We start from the raw sequence: 17,425 nt of genomic DNA, 5'->3' as shown, positions 1-17,425 counted from the left end.
GATGGTTGTGAGCCACCATGTGGTTGCTGGGATTTGAACTCTGGACCTTCGGAAGAGCAGTCAGGTGCTCTTACCCACTGAGCCATCTCACCAGCCCTCCAGGTCTCTTTATGTAGCCCAGGTTGGCCTGGAACTCAAACTTGAGATTCTCTTCTCTCGACTCCAAATGCTGGGATTGCAGGCACCACCACGTCATACGTCACGCCCATTTTAAACCTCCTACAGATATTGATATTGGGGGCGTCCTTCCAGTGACACCACTGACCCAGGCCCCTCAGGCCAGTTGCTTGGAAGAACTCTGGCCTCTTTTCCTGTGAACGTCAGGTCCTGCCGTTCAGAACAGTGATGGGTGACTCGAGCCTGCCAAGCTAGGAAGCCCCACCAGGACGTCCTCGAGAGGATCGGGTCCTGGGAAACGAGGTTCCCTGACACTTGGCCAGGCTGTGCCGCAAGGTGCAGACCTTTGGGCACAGACCTGGGCTCCCTCCGAGTCGTGTGCCTCACGACAAACACGTGTTAGATGGCAGAACTTCTCCTTTCCAACTTTTGAAGGCAACACCCAGAGCAAGCAGACACCCCGCTGTGGAGGCTGGGCGTCCAGCCGGCCTTGGAGGAGCCAGAATGGGGGTGGAGAGGGGAAAGGGTGTGGGGGGGGCGGGGTGAGTGGGCAGCTGTTCTGCGGCCCAGGATTGGCGGGTGTCGGCCCTCCGCCCCCCGTCGCCGGGCCAATCGCCTAAGCCTGTTGTGTGTGGCTGGGTCGGTTCTAGACCGGCCACCTTTCCCTGGGTCCCCATCTGAGCTGTGATCCTGTCCGAGCGTGCTCTGCATCCTAGCCCAAGCCGAGCCGTTTTCCCGCGTCTGAGTCTAGGTGAGCTCGGGCCGCACTGACTCCCACGCCGCACACAGAGCGAGATCCTCGCTGCGGTTCGGTAGCCCGCGGGCACTCCCCATCCCTGGGCACGGACTTGGCTTCCTCTGTACCTGGACTCTCAGAGCAATGCCAGCTCGTGAGCCCGATGCTCCAGCTCGCTAAGGTCCCCGTGCTCCCACCGGGGCGTCCTGACTTGTCCCTCCACCTCGATGCCACCTGCGTCCATTGCCCTCTTCCCGCTAGTATCGACCTCCCCGCAGCCCTATGCTGAGCACCCACGTGGCCCCAGGTCCCAAGGCTGCGAGTCTCTGAGCGTGGAGCCGGGTTCTAGGGTGACGCGCTACCGGTCATCGATTTCCCCAATTTTGGATGGAGACCGCTGTTTCGCAAATTGTTCTTTGGGGCACTGGTGCCGGGGTGAGGGTAAATATTGAAGTAGTGTCGTGCGGGGTGGCGGAGTAGTGGGAGAGCAGGTTCTCTTCCTTGTGCGGAACCTGGTGGGGGCGGGGGAGGGCGCAAGACCTAGAGCTGTACAACCTGCGAAGGGTTTCCCACGTCACTGCCACACACTGATCGAGTGGCCAGGCGGTCTGTGCGGGAGCGTCATAGTCCTAGGAAAACCCCACTGGAACAGTGGCCTCTCCGTGCGAGTCGGGAGGGATGCAGGATGCCCTGGGCCACGTTCGCCAAGTTTGGGTTCGGGTTGTTCGATGGCTTCCTGTTCCAGGAGGACGCTTAAGTGATGGCACTGGGAGAACTGCGCCTGCCATGGGTTTTGGAGAGTTCTGCAGCCCGGGTCGGGTCGCCTAGCAAGAGGACTTTTTAGAGGACTCTTTTGTTTGTTTGTTTGTTTGTTTGTTTTGTTTTGTTTTGTTTTTCAAGACAGCGTTCCTCTGTATAGCCCTGGCTGTCCTGGGACTCACTTTGAAGACCAGGCTGGCCTGGTCTTCAAAGTGAAATCCACCTGCCTCTGCCTCCTGAGTGCGAGTGCTGGGATTAAGGCGTGCGCCACCACTCCAGGTTTAGAGAGGGCTCTTGAACCTAAGGAGAGAAGCACCTGTCTAGGCCACCTCCTGGGCGCATGCGTTTTGATGTTAGTTGCCCCTCCCCCACCAAGGGAATGAATAAGATGGGCCAGGGCCAGGTGGGCTCCTGACATCATTTTAGAGTGCTAGATCACATATAGAATACTTAGAACACCTAGTTGTTCATGTTAGGCAAACAGAAGTTTGGGGATATGGAGAGATGGCTCAGTGGTTAAGAGCCCTTGGAGTTCTTGCAGAAGCCACTAGTGGCTCACAATCATCTGTACCTACATTTCCAGGGGATCTGACCCTCTCTTCTAGCCTCCAAGAGCAGCAGGCACACACACGTGGTGCACATACATACATGCAAGCAAAACATCCCCATACATATTAGTAAATCTAAAAGATGTATTTATTTATTGGTTGTTTGTTTGTTTGAGACAGGATCTCTCTACAAAGCCCTGGCTGTCCTGGAACTTACTAGGTAGACCAAGCTGGCCTTGAACTCATAGTCACCTGCCTCTGCCTCCTGTAGGCTGGGATTAAAGGTATGCACAATGACACCCAGCTTTAAAAAAATTTTTTTCAAGCTGTGATGCCTCATTCTTCGTGGAATAACAAGAAAATGTGTACATGTTGAGGGCACACACATTTTTTTTTTCTTGGCACTTGACAACCGCCATATCTCCTCTCACCAAGCTACACATCCAGCCGCTAAATAAAATAACTTTAATCTGCAATTTACTCTGATGTGCAAAAATGGCCAACATGGAGGGGGTGCCTTTCCACCTTGTCCACAAGATTGTGCAACTTTTGTTGTCTATACAAGGCTTTGGCTTGTGTTACATGTCACTTCGACACAGGTTAGAATCATCCGAGAAGGGGTCTCAACAGACAGACTGCCGAGATCTCATTGGCCTGGGGGCCATGTCTGTAGAAAATTGACTTGCTCATTACTTGATGCGGAAGTAGCCAGTCCAGGGGGCTGCACTCTTCTCTAGGCAGGGAGTCCTGAACAGTGTAAGCTCGGGGAAGGCTAGACAAGAGGAGGCAGCTCGAGTTCCTTTCTTTTTTTTTTTTTTTTAAATTTATTTATTTATTATATGTAAGTACACTGTAGCTATCTTCAGACACTCCAGAAGAGGGCGCCAGATCTCGTTACGGATGGTTGTTAGCCACCATGTGGTTGCTGGGATTTGAACTCTGGACCTTTGGAAGAGCAGTCGGGTGCTCTTACCCACTGAGCCATCTCACCAGCCCTCGAGTTCCTTTCTTTCTCTTGGTGTTAACTGTGGAAACAATGTGACCAGCTGCTTTCCTGAGCTACAGTTCCTTCCCTCACTTCCTGGAACTGTAATTGAAATAAATCCTTTCTCCCTGCAGTTGCTTTTGGTCAGTATGTTTGTTGTTGTTGTTGTTGTTTTAATCACAGCTACAGAATGAAAAATAGGACCAGACAAATATTTTTTTAAAGATTTATTTATTTATTATATGTAAGTACACTGTAGCTGTCTTCAGACACTCCAGAAGAGGGAGTCAGATCTCGTTAAGGATGGTTGTGAGCCACCATGTGGTTGCTGGGATTTGAACTCGGGACCTTCAGAAGAGCAGTCGGTGTTCTTACCTGCTGAGCCATATCACCAGCCCCCAGACTCATATTTTTTCATCATCTCCAAAGCCCCTGTGCATTCAAAAATTACTATCTCTGTTGGCATTTTATCTAGGCTCCACCCCACCTTACCTGACAACAGCCAGGTGTGCCTGACTCACTATAAAAGGAGCTGCTGGGGCCCCTCCTTTCTCTTGCTCTTCTCTTCCCTCTCTGCCCCCTCCTTTCCCTTTCCCCTTCCCCCCCCTCCATGTGCTCATGGCTGGCCTCTACTCCTCTACTTTCTCCCCTCCAATTCTTTGTCTTTACTACCCCCTCAAGTCCCCTCCCTATACCCTAAATGAACTCTATTCTATACTATACCATCATGTGGCTGGTCCCTCAGGGGGAAGGGATGCCTCAGCATGGGCTCGCAGAGGCACCCCCTTCCCCCACATCATACCTTGCCTCTACCAAACATATCTCTGGCTTCTTTTTTGATAAAACACAACCATCTCCCCTACCTTTCTTCAGTGTCCTCTCACTGTGTTCCTATTGGCTTACCTGTTCTGGGTCCCTCACAGATGTAAAAACATAGGACAGATGATTATTCTGTGCACTTTGTATAATTGAAATCTCGGGTATGATTGGCTCCTTTCATTGAACACTCTGTCCATCTCTTTTTAAAAAAATGGTTGATTTATCTGTGCGTATGTCTGAGTACAGAACTCCAGTGCTCATGATTGTAAAGCGAGCACTTTGGATTGCTGAGCCATCTCTCCAGCCCCCCCCCCCCATCTGTTTATCTGTTTCTCTTTGTGGCTGGATAGTATTCTGTTGCATGGACGGGACACATTTTTGTACCTCCATTCATCAGTGACTTAGGGTAATAGTCACATTTTGGCTGAGACAGCCATGAGAATGGGCAATGTAAACATCTATTTTTGTGTGTTTTGGATCTCTGCCTTGGGATTCAACTGCTGCGTCAGATAGTAGTTTACGTTTAACCTTCTGAAAGGAACCTGAACCATTTCCCACAGCAGCTGGAACCTGCTCCTTTTCTCCCATCCTTGCTGAGTTTGTTTGAGTGGAGCCAACACTCCCAGAGAGCCAACTACTTAACGACAGGTCTCCGCTCCCTCTGAAAATCCCAGCATGCCTTCAGGGACATCCCAGTGTGAAGATGGCTCTGCTGGGGGCTTCCAGCACTTGGACATGCACTCAGAAAAGAGACAACTGGAGAAGGGCCCCTCAGGGGACAAGGATCGAGTCTGGATCCGGCCTGATACCCCGAGCAGATGTACCTGGCAGCTGGGCAGGGCCATGGCGGACTCCCCACATTATCACACAGCGCTGTAAGTCTCTGTCTTTGATCCCAAGATGGTGGGTTTATTTCCTTGGGTGGGGGAGGGGTGTGGAGGCCATACCTATAATCACTGCGGGGGCGGGGCAGGGGTAGCAAGAGTGAAGGCAAAGCGAAGAAAGGTGGCTCTTTGGTACTGCAGTTTACATATACTGGGGTTTGGCTCTGGTGGGCTTCTTTTATGGTTGGGCAAAGGCTGTCCTTGCACTGATAGATGATAGGAGCCATCCCCCCCTTTTTGGGGGGAGGTGTTGAGACAGGGTTTCTCTGTGTAGCCCTGGCTGTCCTGGAACTCACTGTGTAGACCAAGGTGGTCTTGAACTCAGAAATCCACCTGCCTCTGCCTCCCAAGTGATGAGATTTAAGGCGTGCACCACCACGCTATAGAAGCCATTCCATGTACAGTCAGTAGTTGGCTTAGGAACATGCACAGTGTCCCACCCTGCACGTTCCCACCCTGTTGTAAAAGGCTCTTAGGATTGTCTTCATTTCCTTAGTCTAATGTCTTCAAAGTCAAACAAGTAGGTGAAAGGATTTGTGTTTTACTTCCTTGAGGTCCAGTTCCCTGTGTGTGGCCACCAGCATTTACTGTTATTGGTTCAGAAGTCTGCGTGAGGCCTGGCTGGTGTAGAAGGCAGAATCTATTAAGAGACCAAAGTGGGGTGGAGTGTGGATGAACATTTATAAAATAGGAGCTGTGTCTGTTGAATGAACACCAGTTCTGGGAAGTCAGGAGACAGGTGGGAGCTGGTCAGATGAATTCTTGCCAGGACGACACAGCAGGGGGTAAGAGCCCTGTGGCTACAGGAGGCAAAAAAGAGCCCATCCCCATCCCCACCCCACCCCCTAAGGGCTCCCAAGAGCCTGGGAACTGCTTGTTCAAAGATGTGTGCATGCTACACACTTCAGCCTTAAGGGCAGGTTTGTCCTCAGCTGATCAGCCCTGCTTTGGTAGAAGTCATTGGAAGCTCAGGGAGGGACCCTAGGGAAGGCTCCTGCACTCCGTGGGGAGGCACTGGCTCAGGGCACTGGTATGGGGGCAGATATGGACACAGGGAAAGATGGGACTGGTTGATGAGGGCGAGACAAACCAGCCACTTCCAGAGGCTCTTGATGTGGTTGGTGGCTGTAGAGTGAGGAACAGGTAGGCTTCAGGCAGCTCTGTCGAGGAACTGGGGTTTCTGAGGTCCCGCAGAGCTGCCCTTCTGTGCTGGCAAAGTACGGGCAGTTGGATGGGGATGGATGACGGATTGGAACCATCACCTGAACAAACATCTGATAACTTTCAGAGTGAGCACACCTGACCCTGTATCCTAAAGCTGTCCCTGCCTGGCCTCCCTGGGGTTCAGGTCAGGTGATCTTGACCTTGGCTCAGCCTCTCCTCACTTTCCTGAGTCCAACCAAGGACAGCAGGGAAGGGAACTCGTCCAGCTCTTCCCCAGGATGTGACTCTGCCTCTCTGGAAGACCTGGTTGAGTCTAACTTGTTGCTGCCTGTTGGTCCGGGCCCCCAGACAGCTTCTCCTTCCACCCTGGCACTTCAAGTTCTTAACTCCTCTCCTGACCCGGAGCCAAAGGTGACCGAGGCTTCTATTTCATCAGTTTGGCTCCAGTGTGAGAAGCCTAGGGCGGGGAAGGCAGGAAGCCAGGGACCAGCAGCCTGGCAAAACCTTGAAGTCTTGCTGTGGGGCGCAGATCCCTAAGCAGGGTTGATGAGTTCAACCCTGGATGGGAGTGTGTGGGTGTGCAGCCACTCTGGAGCCTGCGGAGAGAGAGCCATGGAGAGACTGCTCTGGAAACCGTACTGGTGACACTGTGCTATCATTGAAATGCTGCAGAGCAGCCCTGAAGCCACAAGCTTGACCTGTCACAGGCTTGTAGCCCTGGGCCTTTTGTTTCTTGGCATCACTTCTGCCTTGCTGGCCCAGTAATGCCAGGCTTCTGGGGACTCTGGGAGCATGATACCCGAGGACCTACCCCTGCGAGGGAGGCACTTCAGTTGTTCAGAGACCTGAATGGAAAGCAATTGGGGTATTCTGGAGTCTGAGGGATCAGAGGGTTAAATTTTTCAAGCAAGATAGGCTGGGTCTATTGTCTCCAAGTCAGGGTTTGTTTGTTATTGAGGTGGGATCTTGTTTTAGACCCTAAGATTGGCCTGGGTCATGAACTTAGAGCTAGTGCTAGGATCCTCCTGCCTCAATCTCCCCAAGTACTAGGATTACAGGTGTATGGCACCATGCCTGGCTGTTTGTAGTTTGAGACAGTGGCTTGCTGTTGTGGGAAATAACAACCTGAAGACTGACAGCATGAGCAGTCAAAGAATTTACCAGGGCTCAAAAGAGAAGAAGACAGAATTTACTAAGATGTGTTATCTGTAGCAGGTGAATTCCCAGAGAGGGACCATGAGGCTGAGAGGGAGCAAGATCTGGGTAGGGATGTTCCAGGAAGGGACTCAGTGTATCCCCAGGCTAGCTTCAAACTTACTATGTAGCAAGAATAACCTGGAAACCCAGATTCTCCAGTCTCTGTGACCTAAGGGCTGGAATTACAGTGTACCATTTTGCCTGCTGAGAGTTCTCCTGTAAATTAGGGAGAAGATACATCATGCCTTGGTTAGGGTTTTACTACTGTGAACAGACACCATGACCAAGGCAACTTTTTGTTTGTTTGTTTGTTTGTGTTTTGTTTTTGTTTTTCAAGACAGGGTTTCTCTGTGTAGCTCTGGCTGTCCTGGAACTCACTCTGTAGACCAGGCTGGCCTCAAATTCAGAAATCCACCTGCCTCTGCCTCCCAAGTGCTAGGATTAATGGCATGTGCCACCACTGCCCAGCATCCAAAGCAACTCTTATAAGGACAACATTTAGCTGGGGTTGGCTTACAGGTTCAGAGGTTTAGATCATTATCATCAAGGCAGGGACTTGGTATCGTCCAGGCAGGCTTGGTACAGGAGGACTTGAGAGTTCTACATCTTCATCTGAAGGCTGCTAGGAAAAGACTGATTTACAGGCAGCTGGGATTAGGGTCTTAAAGCCCATGCCCAACAGGGCCACACCTCCTAAGAGTGCCACTCCCTGGGCATATATAAACTCATGGGCCCTCTGTGCTGGTTCTGCATTTGCATATGTAGACAGAATGCCACTATCTCGTAAAGTAATTTTATAGCACGTCTTTCTTTCTTATTTTTAAATGCCTTTTGCGACTTTTGTGTCTATTATTATTATTATTATTATTATTATATGTAAGTACACTGTAGCTGTCTTCAGACACCCTCAGAAGAGGGCATCAGATCTGAGCCATCTCTCCAGCCCATAACATGTCTTTCTTGAGAGTAGCCATTCCTTCAGGTAGCACAGCTCATTAGGAGTTAGCTGAAGGTGACGTAACCATAGGGTGAGGCCTGGCCTGAGGTCATGAGCATTAGGCCCCTCATGTCAATGTAAGATGTCACTACGTCACCAGGACCCAGATTCCCAGCAGTCACACCTGTTATTAGAACAATCGGAGTTTGTTTCTTTTTTAAAAAGATTTATTTACTTTATGTATATGAGTACACTATAGCTCTCTTCAGACACACCAGAGAGGGCATAATATCCCATTACAGATAGTTGTGAGCCACCATGTGGTTGCTAGGAATTGAACTCAGGACCTCTGGAAGAGCAGTCAGTGTCCTTAACCACTGAGCCATCTCTCCAGCCCACAAGCAGAGTTTTGGTCTTTATCTCTACATGTTCCTTCTGACAGATCAGCAAGGCCAAGTAATGATTGGGGGCCGTGGGGGGTGGGTGTGCGGATGATGTCTTCTTGAACTGTTTTAGGTCTCAGTAGGAACATGGTGTGGATAGTCGACATCACTCATCAATCATATGGTGACGAGGTTGAAAGGCGAGGAAGAGTGACATTTGAGAGAGAGGAGGAGGAGATGGTGGGATCCCTAGCGGTGGAAGACAGCACAGGTGGATGGCAATGGGTGTCCCTAAGAGAGTCTCATCTGGAGTGAACAGGGGCTGAAAACACAAAGCAGAATTCAAAAAACAAGAGAGGGACCTTGGGGTCCATTGGTATAATGAATGCGTGACACTGAGGAGTCTCCGGGGGTTTTTTGTTTTTGGCCCATTTGGCCCAGAGTAGAGTATGATGTTCTGTGACCCAGTCTGGGAGGGACGGCCAGTGCCTTTCTTGTAGAACCATTTGAAGCGTAATAAAAGGAATTTTGGAGGAAACTAACCAAACTAGATGTTGAAGAGGTGTCTTCGTTGGGGTTTTCCTGCTGTGAAGAGACACCATGACCATTTAATTGGAACTGCCTTACAGTCTCTGAGGGTTAGCCCATTATCGTCATGGCAGGGAGCGTGTCCCTAATTTAGCTTCCCATCCACAATGTCCTGTGAGATGCAAGGGCATGTTCAGACCCAGGGAGTAGAAGTTACATGGAGGTCCAGTCCCTCAAACTGGCTTCAAATGTCACTGTACTTGGGTGTTTGGGTGGATGACTGTGTGTGTGTTATTTATGTTGGGTGTGGATCTGCCAGAGATTCCACAACCCAGGCCTTCCCTGAGGCACTTTAATTCTTGATTTCCTAAATGTACACGATGCCAGGGTATAACAGTATCTTTTATTCATCTGAAGTAATTGTCCTCTTGGAGGCTTAAGGCCTCTGTCTGCTAACCTAGGCCTAGTCTTGGAAGCTTCGAGACTCCGTACAATCTAATCTAGGCCTATAAAGTTTTCAGCCTCTGAAATTTACTGCTGAATAAGATCACCCTTTCCTAGTTTTTTTCTGATATCTGGCTTGCTGACGCAATCTGGCTTCTCTCTTGACCTCTAGCTTTTTTTTTCTGCTTGGCTTCAAACCAGCTCTGGCAATCTGTTCTAATCTTTTGGCTCCTTCTCATTCTCTGGCTTGTTCTTCTTTGCCTGTGAAAACCTGCCTCTCTCTTTCCCCCTTTCCCTCTTTTCCTCTCTCTCTTCCTCTCCTCTCCTCTCCTCTCCTCTCTCTCTCTCTCTCTCTCTCTCTCTCTCTCTCTCTCTCTCTCTCTCTCTCTCTCTCTCTCTCTCTCTCTCTCTCTCTCTCTCTCTCTCTCTCTCCCTCTCTCTCTCTCTCTGCAGTGCTTTCACTTAAGTAGCCTCTTTTTCCTCTCTCTTCTCCTGAGAATTAGGCATATCCTAGTCTGTCAAATCTTTCTCTGATTCATCACTTTGTCTGCCACTCAATTAGACATCACTTTTAAACATGGTTGCTTCCTTCTACAAACTAACTTTACTTTCATTGTTTGGGATTAAAGATGTACTAAAAGCATACTAAAAGCATTTTTATGCATTTCCAGTCAGACAGATTAAAGGTGTGTGCTAAGGCTGAGCCACACCACAACTAGAAACAACTTTTTTTCACTAATTAACACAATGTTGGGGTTCACAGTGTGATCAAATATCCTGCAACATCAAGGCTCGAACTGCTATTCAGTTTTGTTTCCTGAATGGCCTCTTCCCTCTGTTTTAGGACCAAATCCCCCAAAATTTTACCAGATATTCTGAGGAAAATTGGGAACACCCCTATGGTCAGAATCAACAAGATCTCAAAGAATGCTGGTCTCAAGTGTGAGCTCTGTGAGTATTTGGCTCTCCTGGGACTGCCTCCATCCTGGACCAGGGCCCTGGGATGACCCCTTGCTGAGGCTCTGGGGGGATACTGGCAGCGGGGGTCTTCTGGGATGAAAGATGTGTGTTAGCAACTGAGATGGCCCCTTTTCAAGAGCCAGCCTGGGAAGATCCTGCAGAAAGAGGATGAAGGCAGAAGTGAAGTGGAGCTATCAGAGCAAGCATCTTTTTTGTTTGTTTTCACTTTGTTTTTTTGAGGGGGTTGGTTTGGTTTTTTTTTTTTTTTTGAGACAGAGATTCTCTGGGTAGCCCTGACTGTCCCAGATCTCACTCTGTAGACCAGGCTGGCCTCCAACTCCGAGAGTTACCTGCCTCTGCCATGTGAGTTGCTGTCATTAAAGGCATGTGCCACCACTGCCCAGCTTTGTTTTGTATTTTGAAACAAGGTTTCACTGTATAGCTCTGGCTGGTCTGGAATTCACTATGTAGCCCAGACAGACTGGAATCATAGAGATTGCCTGCCTCTGCCTCCCTACTGCAAGAATTAAAAGCATGAGGCGCCATGTTAGGCAGAATGTGTCTATGAGGAGATTGTGTGGAGTGGCTTTGCCTCAGGAGGGGTGGAAGGTCCTATATGGAGGTCGAGCTTTCACTGAGTGACAGTCACAGGCTGCTGTGGAAGCAGGTCACCCAACCACTTATGGGACAAAGGGTGGGAATTAGGTCCCAGATGAATGCAGGTCATCTGGGAAGGGATTCCTTACAGGGAGCTGTTCCCAAGCAGGGGTGTAAGCAGTCATAGGCTGGGCTATTGTCTGGGGTAAGGGCTAAGTTGGCTTGGCCCTGGGGGTGCAGATGGGGGCAGTGTTACAAATCTGAGGATATGATGTGGCCGAGGGCTGGGGCCAAGCGAGCAGACATCAGGCCCCTCTGTGCCCACAGAATCTCCTCTAGCTCTGGGGCGACAGTGTGTTTATGGTAGGTTTCAGAACCAAGAGCCAGCCAAGAAGGCAGTCTGTGGGTATTCTGGAGTACGGGGCTACTCCAGCCCTGAGGTGGGGAGGAAGAGTTCAGGATGGGAGGAGGTGATATCAGGTGGGGGCAGGGCAGAGCATGGGGGTTGGGCTCACTGACCAAGGATGATAGAGGCAGTCAAGGGTAGAGGAGTTTGGGGCAACTGAAGCAGGGGCTTAAGGTGGCCTGGCTGGGGTTGCTTGAATTGGCTATGCTGCAGGAGTGTGGGGGCTCAAATCCAGGCTCCTGCTGCACATGTTCATTCTGCTGGGCTCTTGACCGTCTTCTCACTCAGTGTCGCCATGGTCTACAGGGCAGGTGGGAGACAGGCCCGCTGTAACCAGGAGTGTCCAGGTACAGAGGTGGGCAGTGGACATGGAATGGCAAACACCAGGGGCAGCCTTCATCCTGAGGGTGTGTCAGGTAGCTGAGGATGTCGGGAATGTGTGAGGACCAGAGTCCTTTCTCTGACTTATGTTTGCTTCTCAGTGGCCAAGTGTGAGTTCTTCAATGCGGGTGGGAGTGTGAAGGACCGCATCAGCCTTCGGATGATCGAAGATGCTGAGCGAGCTGGAACCTTGAAGCCTGGAGACACGATCATTGAGCCAACTTCTGGCAACACAGGTGGGGACAGGACCGGTTGGGGCAGAGCAGAGGCTGAAGGTCCTTGGCCCATGCAGACCTATGGGGAGGTCAAAAGGGGAAGGCTGGTCACAGGCTGCCTCTCCCCAGGTGTGCATGTTCTGTTCCACTTCAGACCCAGAAGCACATTTGTGTACCTGGCTGTCAGATCGTCATCGGAGTGTGGGGTTCCTTCCCAGAACAGGGGTTCTTTGTCCTTTCACGGTTCTGGGGTTTATCCCTGGTGTCCCAGGCAGGTGGCAGGGAGGAACAGGGCTTTGGGCACAGGCCCCTCTCACGCTCTGCATGTGACCCTTCAGGGATCGGGCTGGCTCTGGCTGCTGCAGTGAAGGGCTATCGCTGCATTATCGTGATGCCGGAGAAGATGAGTATGGAGAAGGTGTGTCCAGGACAGCCTAGGGTCGGGGAGAGGAGGGCGTGGCCAGTGGGAGGGCTTGGGTTGAAGGACTATTGCTACATCAAGTAAATAAGAAGAGCTGGGGGGGGGGTGCGGGGGCGCGTGCGCACGCCTGTGTGTGTGTGTGTCCGTCCCTGTGTGGCCTCTGCTTTAATAAAAGCCTTTCTTTACCAACTAAAAACAAAGGTGAGCTGGGGTAGGTGCCCCAGGGTACCCAGGGCAGGGGCCCCCGAGGGTACCACTTAGGCTGATGCCCAGGTACAGTGATACCTGGCATGGTTTTTCCTGGACAGGTGGATGTGCTGCGGGCTCTGGGAGCCGAGATTGTGAGGACTCCCACCAACGCCAGATTTGATTCCCCCGAGTCCCACGTGGGAGTGGCGTGGCGACTGAAGAATGAAATCCCTAATTCTCACATTCTGGACCAGGTTAGGTGTCTCCCTCCACGTCCCCCCACCTCCCCCACAATGACCAAGGGGGCAAATCTGTGGTCAGAGATTTGTGTTCAAGTGTGGTGTTTCCTATGGGACCCTGTTGGGAAGCTGAGGGATTGGTCTCTGCCCAGTGTGAGTAGGGCGACATACTTCCTCTGGGGGGGATGCTCCAGGCCATACTCAGTGATACGCGTGAGTGAGTGCGTGTGTGCGTGCGTGCGTGCGTGCGTGCGTGCGTGCGTGCGTGCGTGCATGCATGCAAGCGCAGCAGAAAACCACTCAGGGGAGAAAGAATTTGTTTCAGCTCTCAGTATTGTGGGGAAGGCAAAGAGGCAGGAATTTGAAGCAGCTGGTTACTCAAGATCTACACTCAATATACCAGGCCATACCTTTGGTTTCTGTTGTCTCAGTGTCAGCGTTAGAGAGTAGCACCACTCGACACAACCCACTGGACAGTGATGTTGGGTTAATTTCAGATGACCCTCTGGGGTTCTGAAGATGCAAAATATCTCAGAACCTGCACCCCCTCCCTCCCAAAGCCTCCCCCTCTGTTCATTTCGCTTCAGCGTTAATTCACACGATGTCGGCCAGGTTTTACTATCTTGCATGTGAGGGCCCTCAAGATGAGGCTCTCTAGGTTGCTTACTGTAGGACTTGCTGACCAGCATGGAACTCACCGACCAGTGTCCATGAATGATGCAGGTGGTTTCGGTAAGCTCACACACCGCCTCTCTGTTTTCCCCCTGAATAGTACCGCAATGCCAGCAACCCTTTGGCACACTACGACGACACCGCCGAGGAGATCCTGCAGCAGTGTGACGGTGCGTGCTTCCCACTCCTCCGCTCACCTTGATTGCAGCCACCTCTTACTCAGTTTCATTTCTGCGGCTGTCCGTCTTGCTCTGCATGAGCGTGCATGTGTGCGTGTGTGTGTGTGTGTGCATGCTTGCGAGGCAGAAAACCACTCAGGGGAGAAAGGGTTTGTTTCAGCTCACAGTATTGTGGGGAAGGCAAAGAGGCAAGAACCCGAAGCAGCTGATCACTCAAGATCCACAGAAGATAGACAGAAGAGGAAGTACACATGCCTCATGGTCCGCTCACTCCCCCCTGCTCGTATACAGCCCAGGATACCCCATTGCAAGAAACATGGGTCTTTTCCGAATCAATTAATAAAATCAAGACAGTCCCTTGAAGGCATGCTCAGGGGCCAGGCTGATCTAGACAATCCCTCACTGCGACTCTCTTCCCTCAAGCTTCTAAGTTGTGTGAAGATGACAGAACTCTCATATTTAGTCGAGTGTGGTTCCCTGGGGGTGCACAAGTCCCCTGCTCCTTGGTAAACTCAGCTTAAACATCCCTCGCTGTGAAATCGTTTCTAGAGAGGTTTCCCCTTCCTCTGAGTCCTCTTGGTCTCTGCCTCTGCCTCACCTATGTCTGAGACACCTAGTTCAGGCTGTGTTCCACCCCTATGTCCTCCAGGCTGAGCTCAGGCATGCTGATGCTGGCTTCATATCTTGGGATTCAAGGGACATTGACTTTGGCATTTAGTTTTTCTTACCTTCAGAGCTGCATGGTGATCGGCATCAGGCAAGTCTAAGCCAGGCAAACTCAGGAATGTGCACCAAGCCTGCCAAATGAGGATTCTCACTCATAAAACTGGGTACGCAAACACTAGGGCTTTTACTATCCAGTGCCTGGGCATGGAACACGTCTGCACCCTCGGCAATGCCAATGTCAGGTTCCAAGTGGGAGGCCAAGGCTGGTACCTTCCAGCACCTTCTCCCATGAAGAAGAGAAACATCCCACCACCGCCAGGAGCTAGGCAGTCAGCATATATCTCATGCCTATACTGAGAGTAAGCTAATTGCAGCTATGAGTCACCATGCAGCTCTGAAGGTGAGAAAAACTAAATGCCAAAGTCAATGTCCCTTGATCCCCAAGATATGAAGCCAGCATCAGCATGCCTGAGCTCAGCCTGGAGGACATAGGGATGGAACACAGCCTGAACCAGATGTCTCAGACATAGAGGTGAGGCAGAGGCCAAGAGGGCTCAGAGGAAAGGGAAACCTCTCTAGAAATGATTTCACAGCGAGGGATGTTTAAGCTGAGTTTACCAAGGAGCAGGGGACTTGTGCACCCTCAGGGAACCACACTCGACTGAAGAGCCTTCCTCAGCTTCAGCCATTCTGCCTGTGTCCTAAAAGTCTAGTTTGCTGCTCTGTAATCACCCAAGAATCAAACAGCCCAGGAAGGAGCATCCTTGACTGCTTACCTCTGCCAGACTTCGAGCTCCCCAGCTGACCCATCCTTGTAGATTCAGCTACATGGGTAGTTCAAAGGCCAAGGTCGCAGTGCAGAAAGCAGCTCCTTCACCATCCCATCCACAGACAGAGGCAGTGATGGTCGACATTTCAGTTTATCTCACTGACCTGATTTCGGTCGAGTGTATTTCCAATGGTCGTTAAGAGTGATGGGCTGGCTTGGCCATGGCCTGAGAGTGTCTTCTCTCCCTAGGGAAGCTGGATATGCTGGTGGCTTCAGCAGGCACTGGTGGCACCATCACAGGGATCGCCAGAAAGCTGAAGGAGAAGTGCCCTGGCTGTAAAGTGAGTGTGGTACTCTGGGTGGTGCTGATCCAGACAGGGTGGTTGAGTGGGTGGCCTGAGCTGTGTTCAGAGGTGCATAGTTGCTGGGTGGCCCCTCTGCCTGGAAACTAAGTTCCTCCCCATATTCCCAGCTGATCCCATTGCTGTCTGGAAGAGTCATATCCAGTCACCTGGTAGGAATCTGGGGAACAAAGGGTCCTGGGGGCTCCTATATGGAGTGAGATGAAGCCCTTTGGATTAGCCCAGAAGCCACTTAACATAATCCCCAGGTTGGCTTAGGGCAGTGGGTCTCAACCTGGGGGTCACAAGCCCTTTTGATATATATCACAAGGATATATATCAGATGTCCTGTATATCAGGTGCTTACATTCTGATTCATAACATCAAAATTAGAGTTATGAAGGAGCAACAAATGACTTTGTGAGGGGGGGGAGGTCACCACAACATGAGGAACTGTATTTAAAGGGTCGCAGCATTAGGAAGGTTGAGAAACACTGGGCTGGGGTTGGCACATAGAAACAGGCATTTTCTCCCCATGAGACTACCCACCCTCCAGGAAGGGGTCAGAGTCCAGAGCTGCTCTTTGTCGCCAAAGGCTCTCCAAACGCCTGTGACTGGGGCCCTTCCTAAAGCAGCACTGGGAAGACCTTTCCAAACACCTTGTGCTGGATAGGTTGTGGCCTTCCGGCTTCTTGTCTGGGATTCTGGGAGATTTACCTTCCTCTGGTCTGGGACTGGCACGTGCATCCTGTGCGCCAGTCATTAGCAGGCAGATATTAGTGGGGCAACATCTTTCCTGACAGCAGCCGCTTAGGGCTGCGTTGGACTTCTCCGTGACCTGCAACCTGAGCCCTAAAGCTGCCCACCCTGCAGATCATCGGTGTCGATCCTGAAGGCTCCATCCTTGCGGAGCCCGAGGAGCTGAACCAGACGGAGCAAACAGCCTATGAGGTGGAAGGGATTGGCTACGACTTCATCCCGACAGTCCTGGACAGGGCGGTAGGTTGAGCCAAAGTACATCCCGAGGCAGAGCCACAGGCTGCTGCTGGATCCTTCATTTGCTTCTGCATTCTGGCACTCCAGCTGCCCCAGATGAGGCACAGAAGAGGGACAGAAGAGCGAGATGCTGGTATAGGAACTGAGACAGGGTGAAACTCACTACCATGTTCAAGTTCACATCTGATGATGCTCTGAAAGGCAAAGGGAAGGATGGTCAAAGGCGGCTGGGCGGATGTTAGCAGAGGCCACCAGACCGATAAAGATGTGGGTGATCTGAGTTACGCTGCAAAGCGTAAAGGAGCAGAGAAGTCTGGTTTTGCAGATGCAGGGGGGAAGAAGTCTTCTGTGAGCTTGCCCCGCCCCCAGGTTCCTCTGCCTGAGCTCAGCCTTGACTCCGTCTTGCCACAGGTGGTGGATAAGTGGTTCAAGAGCAATGATGAAGATTCCTTCGCCTTTGCCCGCATGCTCATTGCACAGGAAGGACTGCTATGTGGTGAGTGGCCGAGCAAGCCCTGTCATGGTCGTTCTAAGGCTGTGCGACCGCAGTAACTTCTCAGCTGGAGACATGCATCTGCCCAGGCGCTAGCCTTCCTTAACTCAGTTTGCTTGCCCGCTGCAGCTTCTTGGAGTCACCTGTGGAGACCAGGGCAGGAGGTGCCGGCCTTCTAGTTTTTTGTTGTTGTTTTGTTTTTAAGATTTATTTACTTATATGTAAGTACACTGTAGCTGTCTTCAGACACACCAGAAGAGGGCATCAGATCTCATTACAGATGGTTGTGAGCCACCATGTGGTTTCTGGGATTTGAACTCGGGACCTTCAGAAGAGCAGTCAGTGCTCTTAACCACTGAGCCATCTCTCTAGCCCTTTATTGTTGATGTTTTTTTTTTTT

At 51.1% G+C, this 17,425-nt stretch overlaps 1 protein-coding gene across 5 annotated transcripts in view; it reads left to right on the top strand.

Annotated features, from left to right (window-relative positions):
* The first annotated feature begins 707 nt into the window (after positions 1-707).
* Positions 708-17,425, top strand: part of Cbs (cystathionine-beta-synthase) — a 25,285-nt gene continuing 8,567 nt past the window's right edge. For 2 of the 5 annotated variants that reach the window (XM_021185842.1, XM_021185845.2), the window contains exons 1-10: positions 708-868; positions 4,528-4,839; positions 10,346-10,452; positions 11,947-12,081; positions 12,399-12,478; positions 12,790-12,924; positions 13,682-13,751; positions 15,445-15,536; positions 16,410-16,535; positions 16,944-17,028. In XM_021185842.1, coding sequence (XP_021041501.1) covers positions 4,640-4,839; positions 10,346-10,452; positions 11,947-12,081; positions 12,399-12,478; positions 12,790-12,924; positions 13,682-13,751; positions 15,445-15,536; positions 16,410-16,535; positions 16,944-17,028 — 1,030 coding nt within the window. In that variant the 5' untranslated portion in view covers positions 708-868; positions 4,528-4,639. Of the gene's footprint in view, positions 869-4,524; positions 4,840-10,345; positions 10,453-11,946; positions 12,082-12,398; positions 12,479-12,789; positions 12,925-13,681; positions 13,752-15,444; positions 15,537-16,409; positions 16,536-16,943; positions 17,029-17,425 lie in introns of all 5 variants that reach the window. The other 3 variants (XM_021185844.2, XM_021185840.2, XM_021185843.2) reach the window with 2 other exon arrangements.

The sequence above is a fragment of the Mus caroli genome, chromosome 17, assembly GCF_900094665.2.
Source record: "Mus caroli chromosome 17, CAROLI_EIJ_v1.1, whole genome shotgun sequence".
Lineage (NCBI taxonomy): Eukaryota > Metazoa > Chordata > Mammalia > Rodentia > Muridae > Mus > Mus caroli.
The sequence above is the reverse complement of the archived record's forward strand: the minus strand, read 5'-3'. Positions and strand labels throughout refer to the sequence as shown.